Source organism: Triticum aestivum, chromosome 6B (genome assembly GCF_018294505.1).
Source record: "Triticum aestivum cultivar Chinese Spring chromosome 6B, IWGSC CS RefSeq v2.1, whole genome shotgun sequence".
NCBI classification, from domain to species: domain Eukaryota; kingdom Viridiplantae; phylum Streptophyta; class Magnoliopsida; order Poales; family Poaceae; genus Triticum; species Triticum aestivum.
The window spans coordinates 714,066,087-714,084,713 of record NC_057810.1 but is presented as its reverse complement, the minus strand read 5'-3'; the positions used below and the strand labels follow the sequence as shown (position 1 = coordinate 714,084,713).

Below are 18,627 nucleotides of genomic sequence, written 5' to 3'. Positions count from 1 at the left end.
AGCAAACCCGAAAAACAAAACATAGGCTCCAATAGTGAGTTGGGGTGGGCTTGGGACTCGGACAACTACGTGCCCAGTTGCGAGTCGAGGGATGGACTTGCAACTGGGACAAATATGAAACTACAAGTCAAGGGTTGACTTGCAACTGAGATGAAACAAACTATGGTCCTAGTTGCGAGTCAAGGGTGGACTTGCAACTGGGATTAAAACGAGAGGAAAACCAATGAAAGAAAAAAAGATAAAATATAAAAATAAAAAATCATAAAGAAAAAACAAAACAAAATAGAAAAAGTATCCTAGCTACTTGGGCCGGCTCATCTGCGGTTTTTCGCTGTCGAGGGGTGGACTTGCAACTAGGACAAAAAAAGATCGGACCCCTAGTGGCGAGTCGAGGGTGGACTCGCAATTGGGACAAAAAAGGTTGGGCCCCAGTTGCGAGTCGAGGATGGACTTGCAACTAGGACAGTAAAAGGTCGAGCCCGAGTTGCGAGTCAATGGTGGACTTGCAGCTATGAAAAAGGTCAATTACCCCCGAGAACGTCAATTCCACAACCCAACCCAGCCACGCCTAGTTGCATTAGCATTGAAGGCGTTAAATGTAGTGGGGGACAAGACCAGTAATTGTGAATTGAGGGTGGGATGAAACAAACTATGAGCCCAGTTGCGAGTCAAAGGTGGACTTGTAACTTGGATGAAAAACAATAGACATGGCTAGTTGCGAATCAAGGGCGTGCTTGCAACTAAGAGAACTATGAGTTGAGTTGCGACTCGAGGATGCACATAAAACTGGGACAACTACAAACTACGAGCCCAATTGCGAGTCAATGGTCGACTTGCAACTAGGATAAAACAAACTACGGTCCAGTTGCGAGTCAAAGATGGACTTGCAACTGGGATGAAACACCAAACACAAGCCCAGTTGCACGTCAAGGGTGGGCTTGCATCTGGGAAAAAAGAAACTATGGGCCTAGTTGCGAGTCGAGGTAGGACTTGTAACTAGGATAACAAAAACTACGAGCTCAGTTTCGACTCACGGGTGGACTTGCAACTGAGATGAAAAACATAACACATGCCGAGTTGCGAGTCGAGGGTGGACTTGCAACTAGGACAACAACAAAAATATGGGCCCATTCACAAGTTAAGGATGGACTTGCAAGTAGGACAACAACAAAACAGTGATCCCAGTTGCGAGTTGAAGATGGACTTGAAATTAAGACAACTACGAAACATCGAGCCCAATTGCGAGTCAGGGGTAGACTTGCAACTGGGATGAAAAACAAAAACATGTCTAGTTGCAAGTTGAGGGTAGGCTTGCAAATGGGAGAAATATAAACCCAGTTGCGAATGGAAGATGGACTTGCAACTAGGATAACTACGAAACTACAAGCCCAATTGCAAGTCAATTGTCAACTTTAGTTGGGATGAAAGACGAAACACGTGCCCAGTTACGAGTCAAAAATGGGCTTGTAGGGGTGGACTTGCATGTCAGGGGTGGACTTGCAACCGGGACAAAAGTGGTCGGGTCCCCAGTTACGTGTTGAGGGTGGAGTTACAACTCAGACAAAAATGGGCCAGGCCAAGTTGCGTATGAACAGTGCACTCACAAAGTAGGACAAGAAAAAATCGGGCTTCTTACATATTAGGGTTAGACTTGCCAAAAAAAGGTTGTTGCCTGTCATCGTAGAGTTTAAAAGCAGATCCCTCCTCGGGTTACCTCTGCTCCAAAGACAAAGAAGAATGAGAGAGAGAGAGAGATGAGAAGAACTGATGAGCTAGCGGCCAGCTCATCTCTTCGACTTATACAAACAACTTGTCTTTTCAACTACAACACAGAAAAAACAAACCACAAAGAATGTCCCAACAAAAAAAATGCATGGTGTGACGAGCCGCAAAATGGACAATGGGCGAGTGACACCGGATGCGCGGGACTAGACAACCCCGATCAAAAAATTGCATGAAGTTAATAGCGACGGGTCAAATGGACTGGAACTTAGATGAAACATCGTTGAAACTCATCTATATGAGTTTTAGCAATTCGATACATGATTTACTTACATGAACACAAAAATGCAAACAAAAAAAAACATGCATCAACGATTGTACGGTATATACACGCACAAAGGAGATGCATGCACGCAACATATGACATATATGCATTCATAGCATCGCAGTGGAAGAAAAAACAAAAAAAATAAAGAAAAGATAAAAGGCCTCAGAAAATGCAAAGGATGTAGCGAACGGAGACAGTTTAGAAAATAGACAAAAAACGAAAGAAAAAACAGACAAAGACAGCCCACGCTGCCACACACATGGGCCAGCCCAAGCTGCCACGATGCACGCTTGTTAGGCTTCAGCTGAGCTCCAGCTCGAACGAGGACAACCGCGAGATTAGCATATGCGTGAATTTTTTGGGACAAAACAAATCAATGAGAGACTTTAAAGAAAAAAAAAATCAAGGATGAGGGAGTTAGATGTGAGATAATATCTCACATCTAGATGTGAAATAGCAAACCCCTAAATTTAAAAGGAAAAAACAATATTTAGCATTTGCACGCCTGCGTCCTTAAAAAAAACATTTGTGCGCCTGCAGCGCCGAATCCTTCTGCCCAACGAGCTCGCCTCACCGTCGGTCGGCGCGGGCTGCCTCGCCGCCGTGACACCGGAGCTCGCCGCGGATCGCCCCCAAGCCCCCGTCGGAACTCACCGCGCGCCACCCCCCAAGCCCCCTACCCCAAGAACCCCCCAAAATCGCGCTCCCACTTCTGCTCTCCCTCGCTTAGTTGACTCGTCGTCAGGCAGGCTTCTTGCGGCGGCGCGAGGTGAGCCCATCCGGCGACAGATATTCTTGCAGCACATCTTCTCCGGTGTGCCGTCTGCACCGGCTCCCTTCCCTGGACGTCAAATGAACTCCGCAGCTTTTGCGCAGGCAACCCGTTCGACGAAATGTCCAGGAGGCTGAGCGAGGAGGGAGGCACGGCGGCCGTCGGCGAGCACCGCATCGGGGACCTCCCGGACGACCTGATGGCGTACCTGATGTCGTTCCTGCCCTCGCGCGACTCCGTGCGGACGTGCGTGCTCGCCCGGCGCTGGCGCTCGCTCTGGAGGTCCGTGCCCGCCCTGCGCCTCGAGGACGACCCGCGGGGCGACGGCGGCCCCAGGAGCAAGTTCGTGGACGAGCTGCTGTGCCGCCGCCACCCGACACCTCTGAACCTATGTGACATCTGTTCCGATTACGACACCTTTCACTGCGAGGAGGCGTTCACACGCATCAAGCCGTGGCTCCGGTACGCCTTCTCGCATGACGTTCGGACGCTGCGGGTCGTCGCTGGTTCGTTGACAACCAACCTGGTCCTCGTCTCGTCGCACCTGAAGAGGGTAGAGCTTTGCTTCATGCAGTTTAAACGCTCTGTGGATTTCACGGGCTGTCAGGTGCTCGATGTGTTAGAGATGAAAGGCTGTAACATCCTTGCGAGCATCTTGTGCCAGTCAGTACGACATCTTACCATCAAAGGGGGGTGTTTTGACGATAAAACCCGCCGTCGTATTGCTGCCCCAAATCTCATCAGCTTGAAACTAGCTCCATACCAGGGTCTGACTCCGTTGCTTGATAGCATGCCATCGCTGGTAACAGCATCTGTTGAATCCTTTGATCAGCAGTATCATTACTGTTTTGATGTACCATGTGAAGGATGCGATAGGCAAGCAGGATTTTGTGTGGTTTTGGAAGGCTTGTCTGATGCTACAAATTTGGAGTTAACAACTGATGATCAGGTATGCATGCTCCCATTTTTGCTAATTCCTTTGTCTTTTTTTTCATGTGCTAGATCTCGTTTATGTTTGTATCCAGATATCTGTCAGTACAAGCATATTGAACAAGCTCATTATGTGCATTGTTGTTTTCACCGTTTCACATGTTTGAATCTTGATGTTTCTATGTACTCGTCTGGCAATATGCATACCTCTACTTGGTACTTGAGTCATATGTTATAACATGTAGGATTGAGATTAATTTGTGAGTAATATTTCTGAGTAGACCAGAAAGTGGCAAAGTACAACTTCGGATATAGATCTCATTATCTGGTAACACTTAATTAACTTTGTTTCTATGAAAAATAAGAACCACCAGAAAATTTCCAAAGCATGTACTTCTGTATCTCAAAAAGCATCATGTACTTGTTTTGTTTTTAACCCCCTTCATTTTGTCCAGTTATCTATTTTCAGAATGGATTTGAAATGGTGCCCCATGTTTAGCAAGCTCAAATGCTTGTTGCTGAACAAATGGTGTCTGGCTGGTGATTTCACTGGATTGATTTACTTCCTCCAGCACTCACCAATTCTACAGACGCTGACACTTCTGCTTGATTTTCAAACTCACAAGGTATATATTCTCAAAGTTTGATAGGTTTTTTCTTTGAAGTCGCCATGTACCTCCTGCTGACTTCAGGAAAATATTTCTGTTTGCTACAGAAAGGGCATGTGATGGAAACATATGACCCAAAGGAACAATCACCACTATCGAAGCATCTCAAGGTAGTCAAAATCATATGCAGCTCGACGAAGGAAGATGTTATAGTTGACCGTATCCTAAAGATCCTCTGTGCCCATGGAGTGCCTTCCGAGCAAATTGACATCCAATAGAAGTATAGAACTTTCTTCTGCTGTTCGACTGTAAGTAACCAGACCAGTCTTCACGATTATATCTTTGATAGTCGGCATATGTATGTACATAGTGTGCTCGGATATATACAGTACCGACCGACCTAGTTTGAAGCAGCATTCTGTACTAGATCTTGTTGCACCATTTCTACACCCGCCATGATAGCATGCATTTCAATCCGTGGCACTGGCACCACAATGTCATAATAATAGAAAGTAGGAAGTAAGGTTCAAATGTTTGATTGGTCAAACTAGCAGATGCGAACTAAAGGCAGGCAGCACCGAAGGCAGGGCAATTTTGCAAGTGTCTGTCCATTTCGTCCTTGTAACAGGATTGGATTGGTGCAGTTTTAGCGAGTTGCTATTTTGTTGCCTGTAGATCGAGTAAATGGTCAAACGCTACGCTACCCTATGAACCAACAAAGTTGAACCTTGTGTTGAATTTTATGTTAGTAGCAAACCATCCTTCCAACATTCCTATGATTAGATCAAGTGGCAATGTGGCATGCTGGTCCAATAACCATCCAATCAGTGAATAATCTCTCATACAGTTTCCCCTGCATCTATGCACTGCTTCTTCCAACCTGGACTCTCATGTTCTCATTGTTTCCTCTGTTTTCTATTCAGGCTTCCATTTTGAGCTGGCTCTGTGTCCCTGGATCGCACCAGGAAGGAAGTTGCTGTGTTTTTGTCTACCATACCACCCCAGGATGCGCCTCCCCGTGTCATGTTCATATATATGACCTTATATGTAAACAGCCGTATGTATGTCTTGCTTGGATGCAGTCGGAGCATGTTGTTATAGTGTCTGTCACCGTGGTCCTCCTCGTGCGCTTTATGCTCATTTCCTCAACTCGGCGGCAAGCCTGAACTGTCAAGATGATGTTTCAGGGACCCTGTGTACTGTTGGTTGTTCCAGGATCGCGCTAGGTTGATTCCAGAACTATAAATTCCGTCTTGTGGCTAGGATCGGTTTCCAGATGCGATGTGTATACTAACTAAAACCACACCTTTTGCATGTCTTCTTATGTCTCTCCCCAAAAAACAGAGATACACCCTTGTGGAAGTTGCTTGAACCAAAGGATGAAAGATTATTTCTTTTTGTCGTGCTGCTGCTGCTGCTGCTGAGATTTGCATTTTCTATTCTGCTAGATTATTGTTGAGGGGTTGCTAGATTATTGTGTGAAAAGAAACATAATTCAGACTGCGTGAATGTAAATACTTGGTGGAATCAAGTATAGGTCTCTGGTTACCAGAATTGCGATCGAATGTGTGGATATGTTGTATGTCTCTTACTTTTGCAAGTGATCCTGCTAGTCAATCACACACAGTATGGTGAACCAGAGTGTATGCTATGCTGATCACGAAATTCGATCTCTGGATGTTTTCCCTTTCTTTTTCCGCACACGGTTTCGTCACTAGACTGCAATTAAGTACCAAGAGCTGGCAATTCACTAGTCCAAGGTACTATGCTGAATACATGGACTGTGAGACTCTATTTAGTAGTGGTTACACTGGTGGAGAGCATCCTTAATTCCTTATACTAGATAGGTTGTTTATGCCTACTCAGCAACACATCATATGATTGCTATTCAGTCATATGGAGCTATCAATTCATTAGTACTCCCTCTGTTCCATAATATAAGAACGTTTTTGGCACTACACTGGTGTCAAAACGTTCTTATATTATGGGACGGAGGGAGTAGTTCATGATCATACTGTATTTTTACTCGCTATGCCTGTGATGTTTTTGATTGTCCGCTTTCTACTCATCCCAGCACCTGTGTCTGAAGAACATCAAAGGAAACGATGGCACTATCACGCAGTATGACAACATGTGTTTGCATAGTGGGAGACTTGCCACTCTGGCAATACAATTTCAGCTTTTTATCCATTTTCACCGTTGCCTTAGTCTCTGCAACCCTACTTCTTCAGGCCTGCGCTCTGTATAACAACTGGTTGCCAATGTTAGCAGGTTCCAGACTTTTGTTTACAATTTAACAAACCTTTATTCCGTGCTTGGTTTCAGATGTAAATGAACCATGGCATTTTGTGCAGTTCTCATGTAAGTACCTCATACTATTGACGCCACTCATATTTTTCGTCGGCCCCGATTCTGCATCGATCATGTCGAATGAGGGTGATGGGTAAGTGGTGATCCTTCCGCACCTCGACTCGTAGCCAGTACTGTTACTTCATTATTATGAATCACGTTTGTCAAAACTAATAAATCAGAACAGTTTTTACTGGAAAAGATATGCGTCATAGTATCATACTTGTGACGTTGTCTAACAAAAGCTGTTACACGATATCTACTCCCTCCGTCCCATAATGTAAGACGTTTTTCGACACTAGTGACGTTGTCTTTTGCATTTACTGTTCACAGGACGTAGATGAGCTCGGGAGCCGAATTGGATATTCGGAATGCCAGCCAGGTACTCGAGGAACAAATGAATCATCTGATTTCCTCCCCCTCTTCTTCTACTCCCTCCGTCCCATATCGTAAGACGTTTTTTACCAGTAATATAGTGTGAAAAACCGGAAATTCGTATCTGATCCCGAGCACAGATGAACCCGAAATCTCACGCATCCGTTCGCGTCGGGATGTCTGCAGGGCTGGTATTTCCCGTCGAACCTCGCTCGCGTATATGCGACGTATATAGAAGGACAGCTGGCGCATTAACTCCTGGTCCAAACGGATGGACGTCGTGGTACAGGAGATAGCCTGACGGCCCGGAAACTGTTCTGGGCCGACCTTTTCCATTACGGGCGACGGGTCGAGCTAACGGCCACCCAACTGGAACAAATATCCCTTGCCGTTCCCCTGCCAATCCATCAGCCGCCACCCAAAGACCAAATCAGGAGGACGACCAAGTTAAACCAGTGCGGGAGGTCCAGAGGAAAACGAAAACACAGCTTATTTCACTCACCTTCGTTTTCTGGTCGGGAGCGGGTGCGCGATCGCCAGAGCACTCCGCGCCAGTCATCATCGCCGATGCTGCAAACACGGCAGCAACGCCTAAGTCAGCCCGGGAGCTCCACACCGGCACCATTGCTGCCTGCTAGCAGACTAGAACACATGGAGGATGAACCTGACGCCCAATATCCACCACAGCTCTTATGTGATGGCATGGCACACCCCATCCCCCGATCACACATACAAGTTTTGAATTTCTATTCGAGCAGGCGCACGCGTGTGTACACTACAAGTTAAAACCACCTGACGCATGGACGCCTCCAGCTTGGACATGCATACATATTTCCTAGTGTAACACTCCTGAAGGAAATCAGCAGAGACACGACCGGTTCAAACTTAGGCCTACTGATCATGTGGATGCCTGCACACACGACCGCACTCTCAGAAATTACAGTGTTGCCAGCTAGGAGGGAATGGGATGCACACGCAGATATATCATGGATGCAAACCACATCAAGAACACAGACAGGGAAATTGTCACATTCAAACTCATACTACTTTAGTTCTACAGTCATAACCACAAAGAACTGACACACATTCCATACCACGCAGCTCCCAACTCTACCCCCAGATGTGAAACCTCAGCCAGGCAACTTCTACAGACAGAATTCATGGCCCCAAAACTGACGAACATTGCCGGATGGTATACTCTTATACTGCTTTCAGGCATGCCATCTTGCCACCTGTCTTACAGTACTTGCATATAATCTTTCTAGCAGTTCAAATTTTAAATCTACCCGTGCGCACAACTCACGACGAACTGGGAAAATACACTGCTGTATCCTATATGCCAGCCAAGTGTCAGCAGCAGACACATTCATCATACAAGCCCGTGCTCTAAACCTGAGACGTGAACACTATCTAGTGTAGGCGACCACAAATATGAACCAGGCAGATGCCAGAGATACCCCAACAGTAGGAAGCAATATTTCCAGCAACCAGTAAACCAAATTTAGTACAGATGAACATTATCAAACTTGGTACTCTACTGGTACAATATGTAATATGCCTCTGGTAATTGAGGAACAACCATGGAGCAATGCTCACTGAAACACTAGAAAATCCTAAAAGGTACTACAATACAGATTACAAATTAAAACTTCAGAACTCATTTCTCAGCAGCACCGAGCGGCCTCGCACAAGTGTTCCGGCGATGCCCTTCCATGCCGCAATTCTTGCATTTACCTGGCTTCCGTGGTTTCTTGGTGGCATCTCCTGTTTCGGGACAAGTAGTTCGCTTGTGCCCCTCGCGCCGACAAACATTGAAGAACCTGGTACATTTACTCAGACCCTCGTAACGCGCCTTGTCACTGCTATTACTCAGTCTGCTGACCCCACTATGCTTATATGGAGCTGCTAGACCTTCAAGGGCATTCACACAGATTTCCCCCCACTATTGCATTTGTCAGCACCGTCGCCCCACACAAACGCAACCTCTCCATTGCCAGGCAATCTACCAGTGGCCAAACCTGCTACCGATCCTCAAACCCCAAATCATCCCTCTTCTCAGCTAAAGGTGCGACACTCACCAACAAAGCTTCCAGACCAGCAAAAGTGTGCTTGAATTATTCTGCATTCGAATCGCCCATCTGCAAGACTTCCATGGCTTTTAGATATAACATCGAGTTCCTGCATGAGAACGACAAGTTAACTGAATTGTCCTTCTGATACACTGAACCAGGTGTTGGGGAAGCATGTCCCTCGCGTCCTTGGTCCACCGCTTGAGTATATTCTTCACAGGGATCTCCAGATGAAGTATATCCATGACCCGTGCATTACGCTATGTTTAAATTTCTTGTACAGAAATTCAATTTGTGTGCAGCAATTTTTTTGTCAGGTTTAGTTACCCTTAAGACATGGCTGCATGACATCCCAGTATGCTTGAACTGGCCACACTCGCACGTAAACTCTGACTGATCCTCTGCTCCATTTTTTCATTTTAGCTACATTGTTGTGCTTTATAACATATTCCCTCATCTTCTCTACTTCCTTGACATTGTACAACGTCCCTTCGATTAGGAGGTGACCAAACTCCTTAAACATAGCCCTGGTGTAAATTTTACTTGCATGTCGCTCTATCGCCAAATTGGTCCTCCTGTCAACTCCACCCTGTCATAATATAGTTCGGTTTTTCTGTCCGTTAGTGATTCATGTAAACAAATGCCTGACATATATGAAGTGTACATGCATTTCTGTCAGATAATCAAATTGTACACACAAAAAATGCTTACAATCATCATCCTCTTCTCCTGGTAGCTTTCCTAACGCTCATGGTCAAACTGTAACCTCATGTAATGCCCGACAAAAACATGCATTGGGCTTGACGGAGGCATGTATGTCTTCAAAGTGTGATTCGTGGCTTATCTCTTATCTTCCTGCAAATATTTCTTAGGGTCTTCTTCATGAAGGGCACCTTCTTGACCGAACCAAAGAAGCTCCCAATTATGTTGTACACCTACCCAAGGTTCAAATTGTTTTCCCTAAGTTGCTTTATTAAATCTTGTGTATGCGTCGATGTGCTTGTGTGACGGCCAGTGTACCTTCTCACCCATTGTTAAGGACATTGAATGGTTGAGGCTTTCACGGTGCTCTGTGATGTACCAGCTGTTGTCCGTCGTACGCGACAACCTAACCAGCACTGGACACTCGCATCTGCATGACCTACTATCGGCCAACAAAACATAACATCAGACACTACCGCGCTTGGAGAGCACATCGACGACACAGCAAAACACATTTACTCCGAAATGCATTATATTTGAGCAAAAGCTCATTACTCACCGAGCAACCACATACGATCTCCTGCATGCATTTCGTTCTCTCGGCATTTAGTTTGCTTTTACCAAATCTGATACCAAAGACATCCCAAGAATATAGATTGTAGAAGTCGTATGCCTCACCAACTGAATCAAAACTCGGGTAGGGCGTACTAAATTCTTTGTAGGTTCCTCTGTGTTGCGAATCAATTTCTCTAGAGCGCTCATCCGAGAGGGTCATGATGTCCTGTCTGGTGGCGCACAGCCCAGCCATAACCTGTTTTTTTGCAGATGTTCAGTATTCACTCTATGTACGAGTTCAAATACAAGAATAATTTTGCTGTCTATTAATTCTACTTCAACAATATTAACAGTATGTTGAAAGTGCTTCTGATTGTTAAACTAGGCATCAAGCACGGACTGCAGTGCTACGGCTTACTTCTTGATAGGGTCTTTTATGCTAACGATTTTTGCAAAGTAAAACATTTTTTAGACAGAACATGTGGATGTGCAGACGAACATGCAGTCAAAGCTGAATATACAGACCAACATTGGTAGGATATGGGATCACACCTATTAGTCCAGCCTGGTGCCTCTGGGTTGACTATGTCAGTCGGTTGCGCCGACCTTGTCGGAGATGCATCCTAAGTTCCTGACGACGGCGGCCGCCAGCTCCTGCCCTTTCAGTCCCATCACCGTCGAGCTGCTGAGCGCACCCAGATCCAACATTCGAGTCTTCAGGAACAGCAAGGCCGGCTCCTTTGTTGGGCAACAAGAGAGAAACCGGATTTGGTTGCTCAAGGTTGTCAGAGAACTCCTCTCGTAATGGAACCTGAAAAAAGACAACAATGGCCGCCACCAAGGTCCGTTCGTTAGACAGACTGCAGAATAAATCCTAGAAAACTATTTGCGGATCTGCAGGAACTAGCATGTCAACGGCATGGAGCAACTCTAGCCCGAAATCCTCCACTATTCCAATCACCGCGGGTGCAGAACGCAGCGCCGCCGCAAGGACCTGCGCTCAAAACGGAGACAACGTGTTTTGGGTGGAAAGGAGGGACGACGAGGGTTCTGCCGATCTGATCCCTGGCTCAGATGCGCTTCTACCGATCTGGTCCATGGACCAGAGTTCTCTTGCGCGAACGCCGTCTCCTCCCTACGTTCTGGGCCCACGCCAAAGATACTGTTTCCTACCCCATATTCCATCCCAGGCTCCTTTTTCGCCGCTCGGCGTCAGACCGAAATTCGCGGATCCCGAGCCAGAACGGACGCCAACGATTTCGGGATCAGCTGGGCTCGGGCACCAAATCGCCACGTCCGTGAAAAACCGTCTTACATCATGGGACGGAGGAAGTACACGATAAAACCCACGGGACCGTACACCACCAATAGTTCACATCTAAACGCGATATTCTTCTGAATTATTTCGACACCCAACAAGTAATCCCCTCTCGAGAGCTCACGGCGTCGAAAGAGCGTGTGTGCGCATGAGGTGAAAAGGGTCAACCCCAACCGATTTCCCCGCCATTTTCCTCTCCTGTCCTGTCCATTCCACGCCCCCGGGAGGATGAGGGGCCGACGCGGAGACCACGAGCGCCACCAGATCCTAACGTGCCAAAACTAACCACGATCACGCCGGCCGAAGCAAGGAGAACACCGGCATGGCTCCGCTCCTGCGGCTGCTGGCCGGCGCGGCCGCGCTGCTGCTCGCCCTGGGCGTGTCCCCTGCGTCGGTGGCCTCGACCTCCGCCGTTGACCTGGGCGTGAACTGGGGATCGCAGTGCACGCACCCGCTGGACCCCGAGGAGGTGGTGAAGATGCTCAAGGCCAACGGGATCATGAAGGTGAAGCTGTTCGACGCGGACCCCTGGCCCGTCGGCGCGCTCCTCGACTCCGGCATCGAGGTCATGCTCGGCATCCCCAACGACATGCTGGAGGCGATGACCAGCTACGGCAACGCCGAGGACTGGGTGGCGGAGAACGCCACCAGCTACGGGGACAGGCTCAAGCTCCGCTACGTGGCCGTGGGGAACGAGCCCTTCCTCAAGAGCTACAACGGCAGCTTCATGGAGAACACCCTGCCGGCGCTCAAGAACATCCAGAAGGCGCTGGACGAGGCCGGGATCGGCGACAAGGTCAAGGCCACCGTCCCGCTCAACGCCGACGTCTACGTCGGCGACAAGCCGTCCGAGGGCAAGTTCCGGCCCGACATCGACGGCGTCATGACCGACATGGTCAAGTTCATGCACGACCACGGCGCGCCCTTCGTCGTCAACATCTACCCGTTCCTCAGCCTCTACCAGAGCGACGACTTCCCCTTCGAGTTCGCCTTCTTCGACGGCGGCCGCAGCATCCAGGACAACGGCGGCGTCAGCTACTCCAACGTGTTCGACGCCAACTACGACACGCTCGTCAGCGCGCTCAAGAAGGCCGGCGTGCCCAGCCTCAAGGTCGTCGTCGGCGAGATCGGCTGGCCCACCGACGGCAACAAGAACGCCAACGCCAAGCTCGCGCGGCGCTTCTACGACGGCCTCCTCAAGAAGCTGGGCAAGAACGAGGGCACCCACCTCCGGCCGGGCAAGCTGGACGTCTACCTCTTCGGCCTCTTCGACGAGGACATGAAGAGCATCGCGCCGGGCAACTTCGAGCGCCACTGGGGCATCCTCACCTACGACGGCAAGCCCAAGTTCAGCATGGACCTGTCGGGGCAAGGGAACGACAGGCGGCTCGCCGCCGTGTCCGGCGTGGAGTACCTGCCCAAGCAGTGGTGCGTGTTCGACGACGAGGCCGCAAAGGACGAGGACATGGACAAGCTGGGGGGGAACATCCAGTACGCCTGCGCCAGCGGCGACTGCACGGCGCTGGGCTACGGCTGCTCCTGCAACGGCCTCGACGAGATGAGCAACATCTCCTACGCCTTCAACATGTACTTCCAGATGCAGGACCAGGACGTGCGCGCCTGCGACTTCGACGGCCTCGCCAAGATCTCCGACAAGAATGCCTCCACCAAGAGCTGCCTCTTCCCGGTGCAGATCATCAGCGCCGCCACCGTCCCGGCACGCCCATCGTCGCTGCTGCTGCTCGCCTTGTTGCTCGCGCATGCCCTGGTGATGACGACGGGTTTTATCATCATGTAGTAGCTAGCTAGCTAGCTAGAGGGCGGTCAAACATCGGAGCGGAGCGGGGGAGCAACGAATCCGATCATTCATTTTGCTTGACTACGTACTGTCATCGATCACTTTTTCTTATAGAAAACATATACGAGTACCATAAACATGGACGCGTCTAGGGAGCAGCCGTGTGCTCCCTAGCGTTTTCTGGCGGCCTGCCCTGATAGGCCCCGAAAAGGTAAGTTTCTGTCCCCCTTGATCAGAAAGGGGACGTTCCCCCGCAATCACAACCTGCTCCATCACCCCGACTCACGTGATTCTTTTCCATCCTACTTTTCTCCATCCCCACCTCTCCTCCCCTCCTATTCCCTTCCAGCCGTCCCAAAAGAGAGACATCTTCTTCTCCCTCAAGAAAGAGGCAAGGTTCATCCTGCTCAGATCTCAAAAGCTTCAAGCCTGCAATACGGACGGCGTCCATGAAACTGTTGATCTAAACACATCTAGAAGCAGCAGAAGCAGGCAAGTTCAGAGGTAAAAAGCTGTAGATCTGCTCACCTTCCCCAAGCCCCAGCCCTCTCCAGCATCTTCTGTAGAAAAAAATGGAGCTGCTTCTTGATTTTCTCCATCTGTGTTTCGTCCTATTTTCATATGAACGATTTTTAACCCTGTGTTGATTATTGAATCATCTGCCTGCTTCTGCTGATTGTAAGCATGTGTCAAGTAGAAAAAAAAGGATGAACATCATGGCTGATGGTTTGATGGGTTGTAGAAAGTAACTTGCATCGTAACTTGTATGAAGTTAGGCAAAAAAATATATTGTCTGCAGCAACTTGCATTGTAAACCTAGGCAAAAAAATCATTGCTTGCATTATCAGCTTGTAAAAAAAATGAACACTAGGCAAGTAATACTGTGAAAAACATGCAACTCATGGCTGATGGAAAAGCAACTTGGAATAAAGAGGTAGGCAAGAAAGCTATTGTGAAGAAGCAAGTGATGTCTAAAAGCTAAAATCTACTACAAATGGTTTATCGTTGGTACTTTTATTCACCAGTGACAAAAAAAAGTGAGGTTTAATTTACCTTTCCAATAAGGTGTAGGTTGCATGATCCTACAACAGTTGTTGTTGTTGTGATCTTGCAAATTGGCGGGGAACAATGCGGGTGGATGCAACATATATTGCTATTTTGATCCTGCAAAAAAGAAATGGCAAAAGAAATTTCCTATAGAACTACTATAAAATGGATGTATCAGTTGCAGCACGAAGAAACAATTCACGACCTCGACAAACAGATTGCTTGGAAAAGCGACTACACAAGACAGTGATAACCAAAGTTGCTCCCAGTACAAACTTTAAGAGAAAAACAAAGTACTGAACATAAAAAGGACAAACATATGTTGCCCATGACTGCTGCTATTCTTAAGTTTTTTCTGACACAAAACATGCTGCTGCTCTCTCTGTTTTTTGGTGTGAAATCCATGCTGAAAACACTCCAAAAAAATGTCTATTCTCTGGCATCTAGCTTGCTTCCCCCTTGAGATCCTTGAAAACCATGCATATGTATGAGTTGCCTGCATTTTAAAATGATAAAAGGTTAGTAAAAATTATGATACAATCAAAAAACAGATGCTCAAAAGAAGATGCTGTCTTATCATTCAGTTTGTGATTTTCAGCAACAACAAAAAATGTTCTGTGTTGAAGTCATTCTTACAACAACAAAAAATGCTATCTTATCATTCAGTTGTGATTGCCTGGGTTTAGTTTCTTACTTGCTTGACATCAAACTAACTAGCTTTGGTTTTTCTGGTTTAAATGTTGCACAGGCTGTAAAAAAGATGATTGACCTAAATGAGGAACCAGATGATATGGATATTGGTGATCCAGTGAACTCTACACAACAGGCTGCTCAAAATCCTGAGTTAACCGGTGATTCTCCTACTCCTCATATAGTGCAAAATGCCACAGCTCCTGTGGCAAAAACAGTGGAGACAGATGAGCAAGCACCTGCAGCGCAAGAATCTGAGACTGATGGCCATACCCTTGATGGCACGGATGCCGCGGGTGATACAAGTGTGACTGTTGGTAATGGTTTGACAGGCTTTGGTGCTGAAAATGATGAAGAGGCTTGGTCACAACCGAAGGAGCCTCATGTGGGCATGAGGTTTGACACTTTGGAAGGCGCAAAAGAGCACTACAATGCATATGCCTTGCAGATTGGTTTTTCAATCAAAATGAATACTTCAAGGAAGGCTGTGAAAACTGGAGTGTTGATAAAACAACAGTTTGTTTGCAACAAGTTTCGAAAGCCTGAAGCTGATGACGGAGGGGCAGAAAAAATTCCTGTGCTGGATGATATCGTTGAGCAAACAAAAGATGATGATGAAGACGAGGATATTGTCTTTCTTGATGATGATAATAAAACCAAAAAGAGGAGCAAGAAGCGGAAGAGAGATAAAATAGTGCAAACTGGTTGCAAAGCTAAGATGGTTGTCAAACTGATAGATGGCAGATGGGAAGTGATATATTTTGTTGGCGAGCACAACCATCCACTAGTTGACAAACCAAGTTTGACTAAGTACTTGAGATCGCACCAAGGTATCCCACCAGAAGAAAAGGCATTCCTTACCCACCTACATAACTGCAACTTGACAACAGGTCTATAACCATATTACCCTTCTCTCCGACAATTTTAACTGCCCAGACTTGCCCAAGTATTGTATCCATCTTGCTTGCAGCATGTGTGTGATTTGCCAGACTAAGCACACAAACATGCTTGTTTTTTATGAAAAAAGGTCTGCTACCCATTAAAACTTGCCTTGTTTTTAAGTATTATTTGCCTGCTCTTGATCAGAAAACAAACGCGATGGGTCGTGCCTCTGTTGTCTTGTCTTTGTTGTGAAATGTGGTAGATGGACTTGCCTATAAATTGTCTGTTAGTTGCTCAATGTATATTTACTACCTGCCTACCTGCCTTTTGTGCAAATGCATGTTAGTACAAACCACAGCCCAAAAATAAGTTTGTCTGACTGGTTTTATGAAGCTTGTTCTTCTATTTCTTCTACCTGCCTACCTGCATGTTTGTTGTGTTAGTTGCTTGTACATTAGGATGAAAATGCCTAAAATATCCACCTGAGTTGACTGTTCTTAGTTGTGTTAGTTGGTGAAAGAAATCAAAATTGTTTTTTTGTACTGTTCTTAGGTAACAAGGGTTTGACCACCATTTTGACTTCATTTTGACTCCATTGAATGCAGGGCGCATGATGCACATCATGTCAGACTTCTATGGGACAGAGCTAATTGTGCCTTATGGAACTAAGCACATTACAAACCTGAAGACGGTCTTGAACAAGGATGCTACAAGAGAAGGCGACATGATAGAGACAGTAGCATATTTCAAAGATCAGCAAAGAGAAGATCCAGACTTTTTTTACAAGATAAAGTATGATGAAGAAGACAGAGTGGAGAATATTTTCTGGGTCGATGGTGCAGCAAGGAAGGCATACGTGGAAGCTTATCATGATTGCATCTCCTTTGACACAACATACATGACTAACATGTACAACATGCCCTTTGCGCCGTTTATTGGAATTAATAGACATGGGCAATCATTTATGTTGGGCTGTGGTTTCGTTAGGCAAGAGTTGGCTTCTAGTTTTGATTGGCTATTCGAAACCTTCCTTGAAGCAATGCATGGAGTAGCGCCAACCAACATCATAACCGACCAGGACATTGCAATGGCGCAGTCAATTAAGAAAATCTTCCCTACAAGTGTGCACCGCTGTTGTCGCTGGCATATTATGAAGAAAGCACAAGAGAAGCTTGGGCCATTGTTGGGACGAAACCCTGGCTTGTCTAAAGATTTCAACAATTGTGTTGACTTTAGCTTTACACCACAGGAGTTTGAGGCAGGTTGGTGTGAGCTGATGATGAAGTATGAGGCTATGACTGACTCCCACTTTGAGAATCTATACAAGTACCGAGAAACATGGGTGCCCTGTTACTTCAAGCATCAATTCTTCCCTTTCTTGCAGTCAACACAACGCAGTGAGGGGTTCAACGCTGTCCTTAAGCGTTATGTGAACCCACACAAGTCCATCTTGAACTTCGTGAAGCAATATCAGAAAATCCAAACACACATACTAGTTCGAGAGGGTGCGAAGGATTACAGGACAGGACATTTGCAAAGTGAAATGTGGTCATCTTACCCAATTGAAAAGCAAGCCTACAATTCATACACTAGAGACTTGTACGAGAAATTCCGCGATGAATTTCAGTTGACTACAAGGTACAACGTGCGACCCCACGGTGAACACTTGTATGAGCTTTACCCCAATCAAGAATGGGTTGCTAAGTATGGTTCTAGGAGCTATTTTGTGACTGTTGAAACTAGTGCTGGAGACTACAGATGTGAGTGTTGCAAGTTTCATAGGGATGGGATGCTTTGCTGCCATATATTGAAGGTTTTCAACCATCTTGGGGTTGATGAAATCCCAACGCAGTACATCAAAAGAAGATGGACACCTCTAGCAATCACGGATGCACCGCCTGCTGTTGAGGATAAGCCTGATGAGTTGCCGGAACAATCGAAGAAAGAACTCCGTCATGCAAACTTGATGATGGACTTTGGTGGACTTGCTAAGGTTGCTAGTGCATCGGATGCTGCGACAAATATTGTAAAGAAGCATATGCGTGGAGCGCGTCACGAAATAAAGAATCTCAGCCTGTCAAGGAAAAAGAAAACAGCAGCCCCTCCCAGTGGACCGACTGGTGGGCCACCGCCATCAGCTGGTGGTCCTGTGCCACCAATGACAAATGCTTCAGCGAGTAGTGGCAACGCACCACCACAAGCTGCGCAAGCCCCTGCTAGTGCTAGGCAGCGTCAAACTATTTCTGCCCAACAGCCAAAAAATGCAACATCACTACCTACAAACAGTATGGGGCAGGGTGTGCATCCACACACAGCAGTTGGGGGTGCGCCAGTGCACAAGGGGTCTGCGGTGCCAAGCTCGTTCGCTGCAGGGCAACAGTTAGGATTTGTACCTCAGAGTATGGGATCTGCGCCACAAACCAGGGGGCCTGCACCACAACTGTTGGCGACTCCGACCCTAAACAGTGGGCCTGGCCAAAAA

General features: G+C 47.0%; 2 protein-coding genes and 1 long non-coding RNA gene across 3 annotated transcripts; 2 read left to right on the top strand and 1 right to left on the bottom strand.

The window, feature by feature from the left end:
* The first annotated feature begins 2,571 nt into the window (after positions 1-2,571).
* On the top strand, positions 2,572-5,758 carry LOC123135102 (F-box/LRR-repeat protein At3g26922). Its single transcript, XM_044554214.1, has 5 exons — positions 2,572-2,819; positions 2,927-3,771; positions 4,208-4,378; positions 4,468-4,668; positions 5,284-5,758. The coding sequence occupies exons 2-4, from the start codon at positions 2,944-2,946 to the stop codon at positions 4,636-4,638; spliced, it is 1,170 nt and encodes a 389-aa protein (XP_044410149.1). The 5' UTR covers positions 2,572-2,819; positions 2,927-2,943; the 3' UTR covers positions 4,639-4,668; positions 5,284-5,758.
* A 2,817-nt stretch (positions 5,759-8,575) lies between these two features.
* LOC123135101 (uncharacterized) lies at positions 8,576-11,463 on the bottom strand. The gene is made up of 4 exons (XR_006465818.1): positions 10,963-11,463; positions 10,415-10,666; positions 9,865-10,297; positions 8,576-9,742 (listed from the first exon to the last, which is right to left on the bottom strand). It is a non-coding gene; the product is annotated as an uncharacterized lncRNA (long non-coding RNA).
* A 463-nt stretch (positions 11,464-11,926) lies between these two features.
* Positions 11,927-13,607, top strand: LOC123135100 (glucan endo-1,3-beta-glucosidase 8). Its single transcript, XM_044554212.1, has one exon. The coding sequence runs from the start codon at positions 12,051-12,053 to the stop codon at positions 13,524-13,526; it is 1,476 nt and encodes a 491-aa protein (XP_044410147.1). The 5' UTR covers positions 11,927-12,050; the 3' UTR covers positions 13,527-13,607.
* The last annotated feature ends 5,020 nt before the right edge of the window (positions 13,608-18,627 follow it).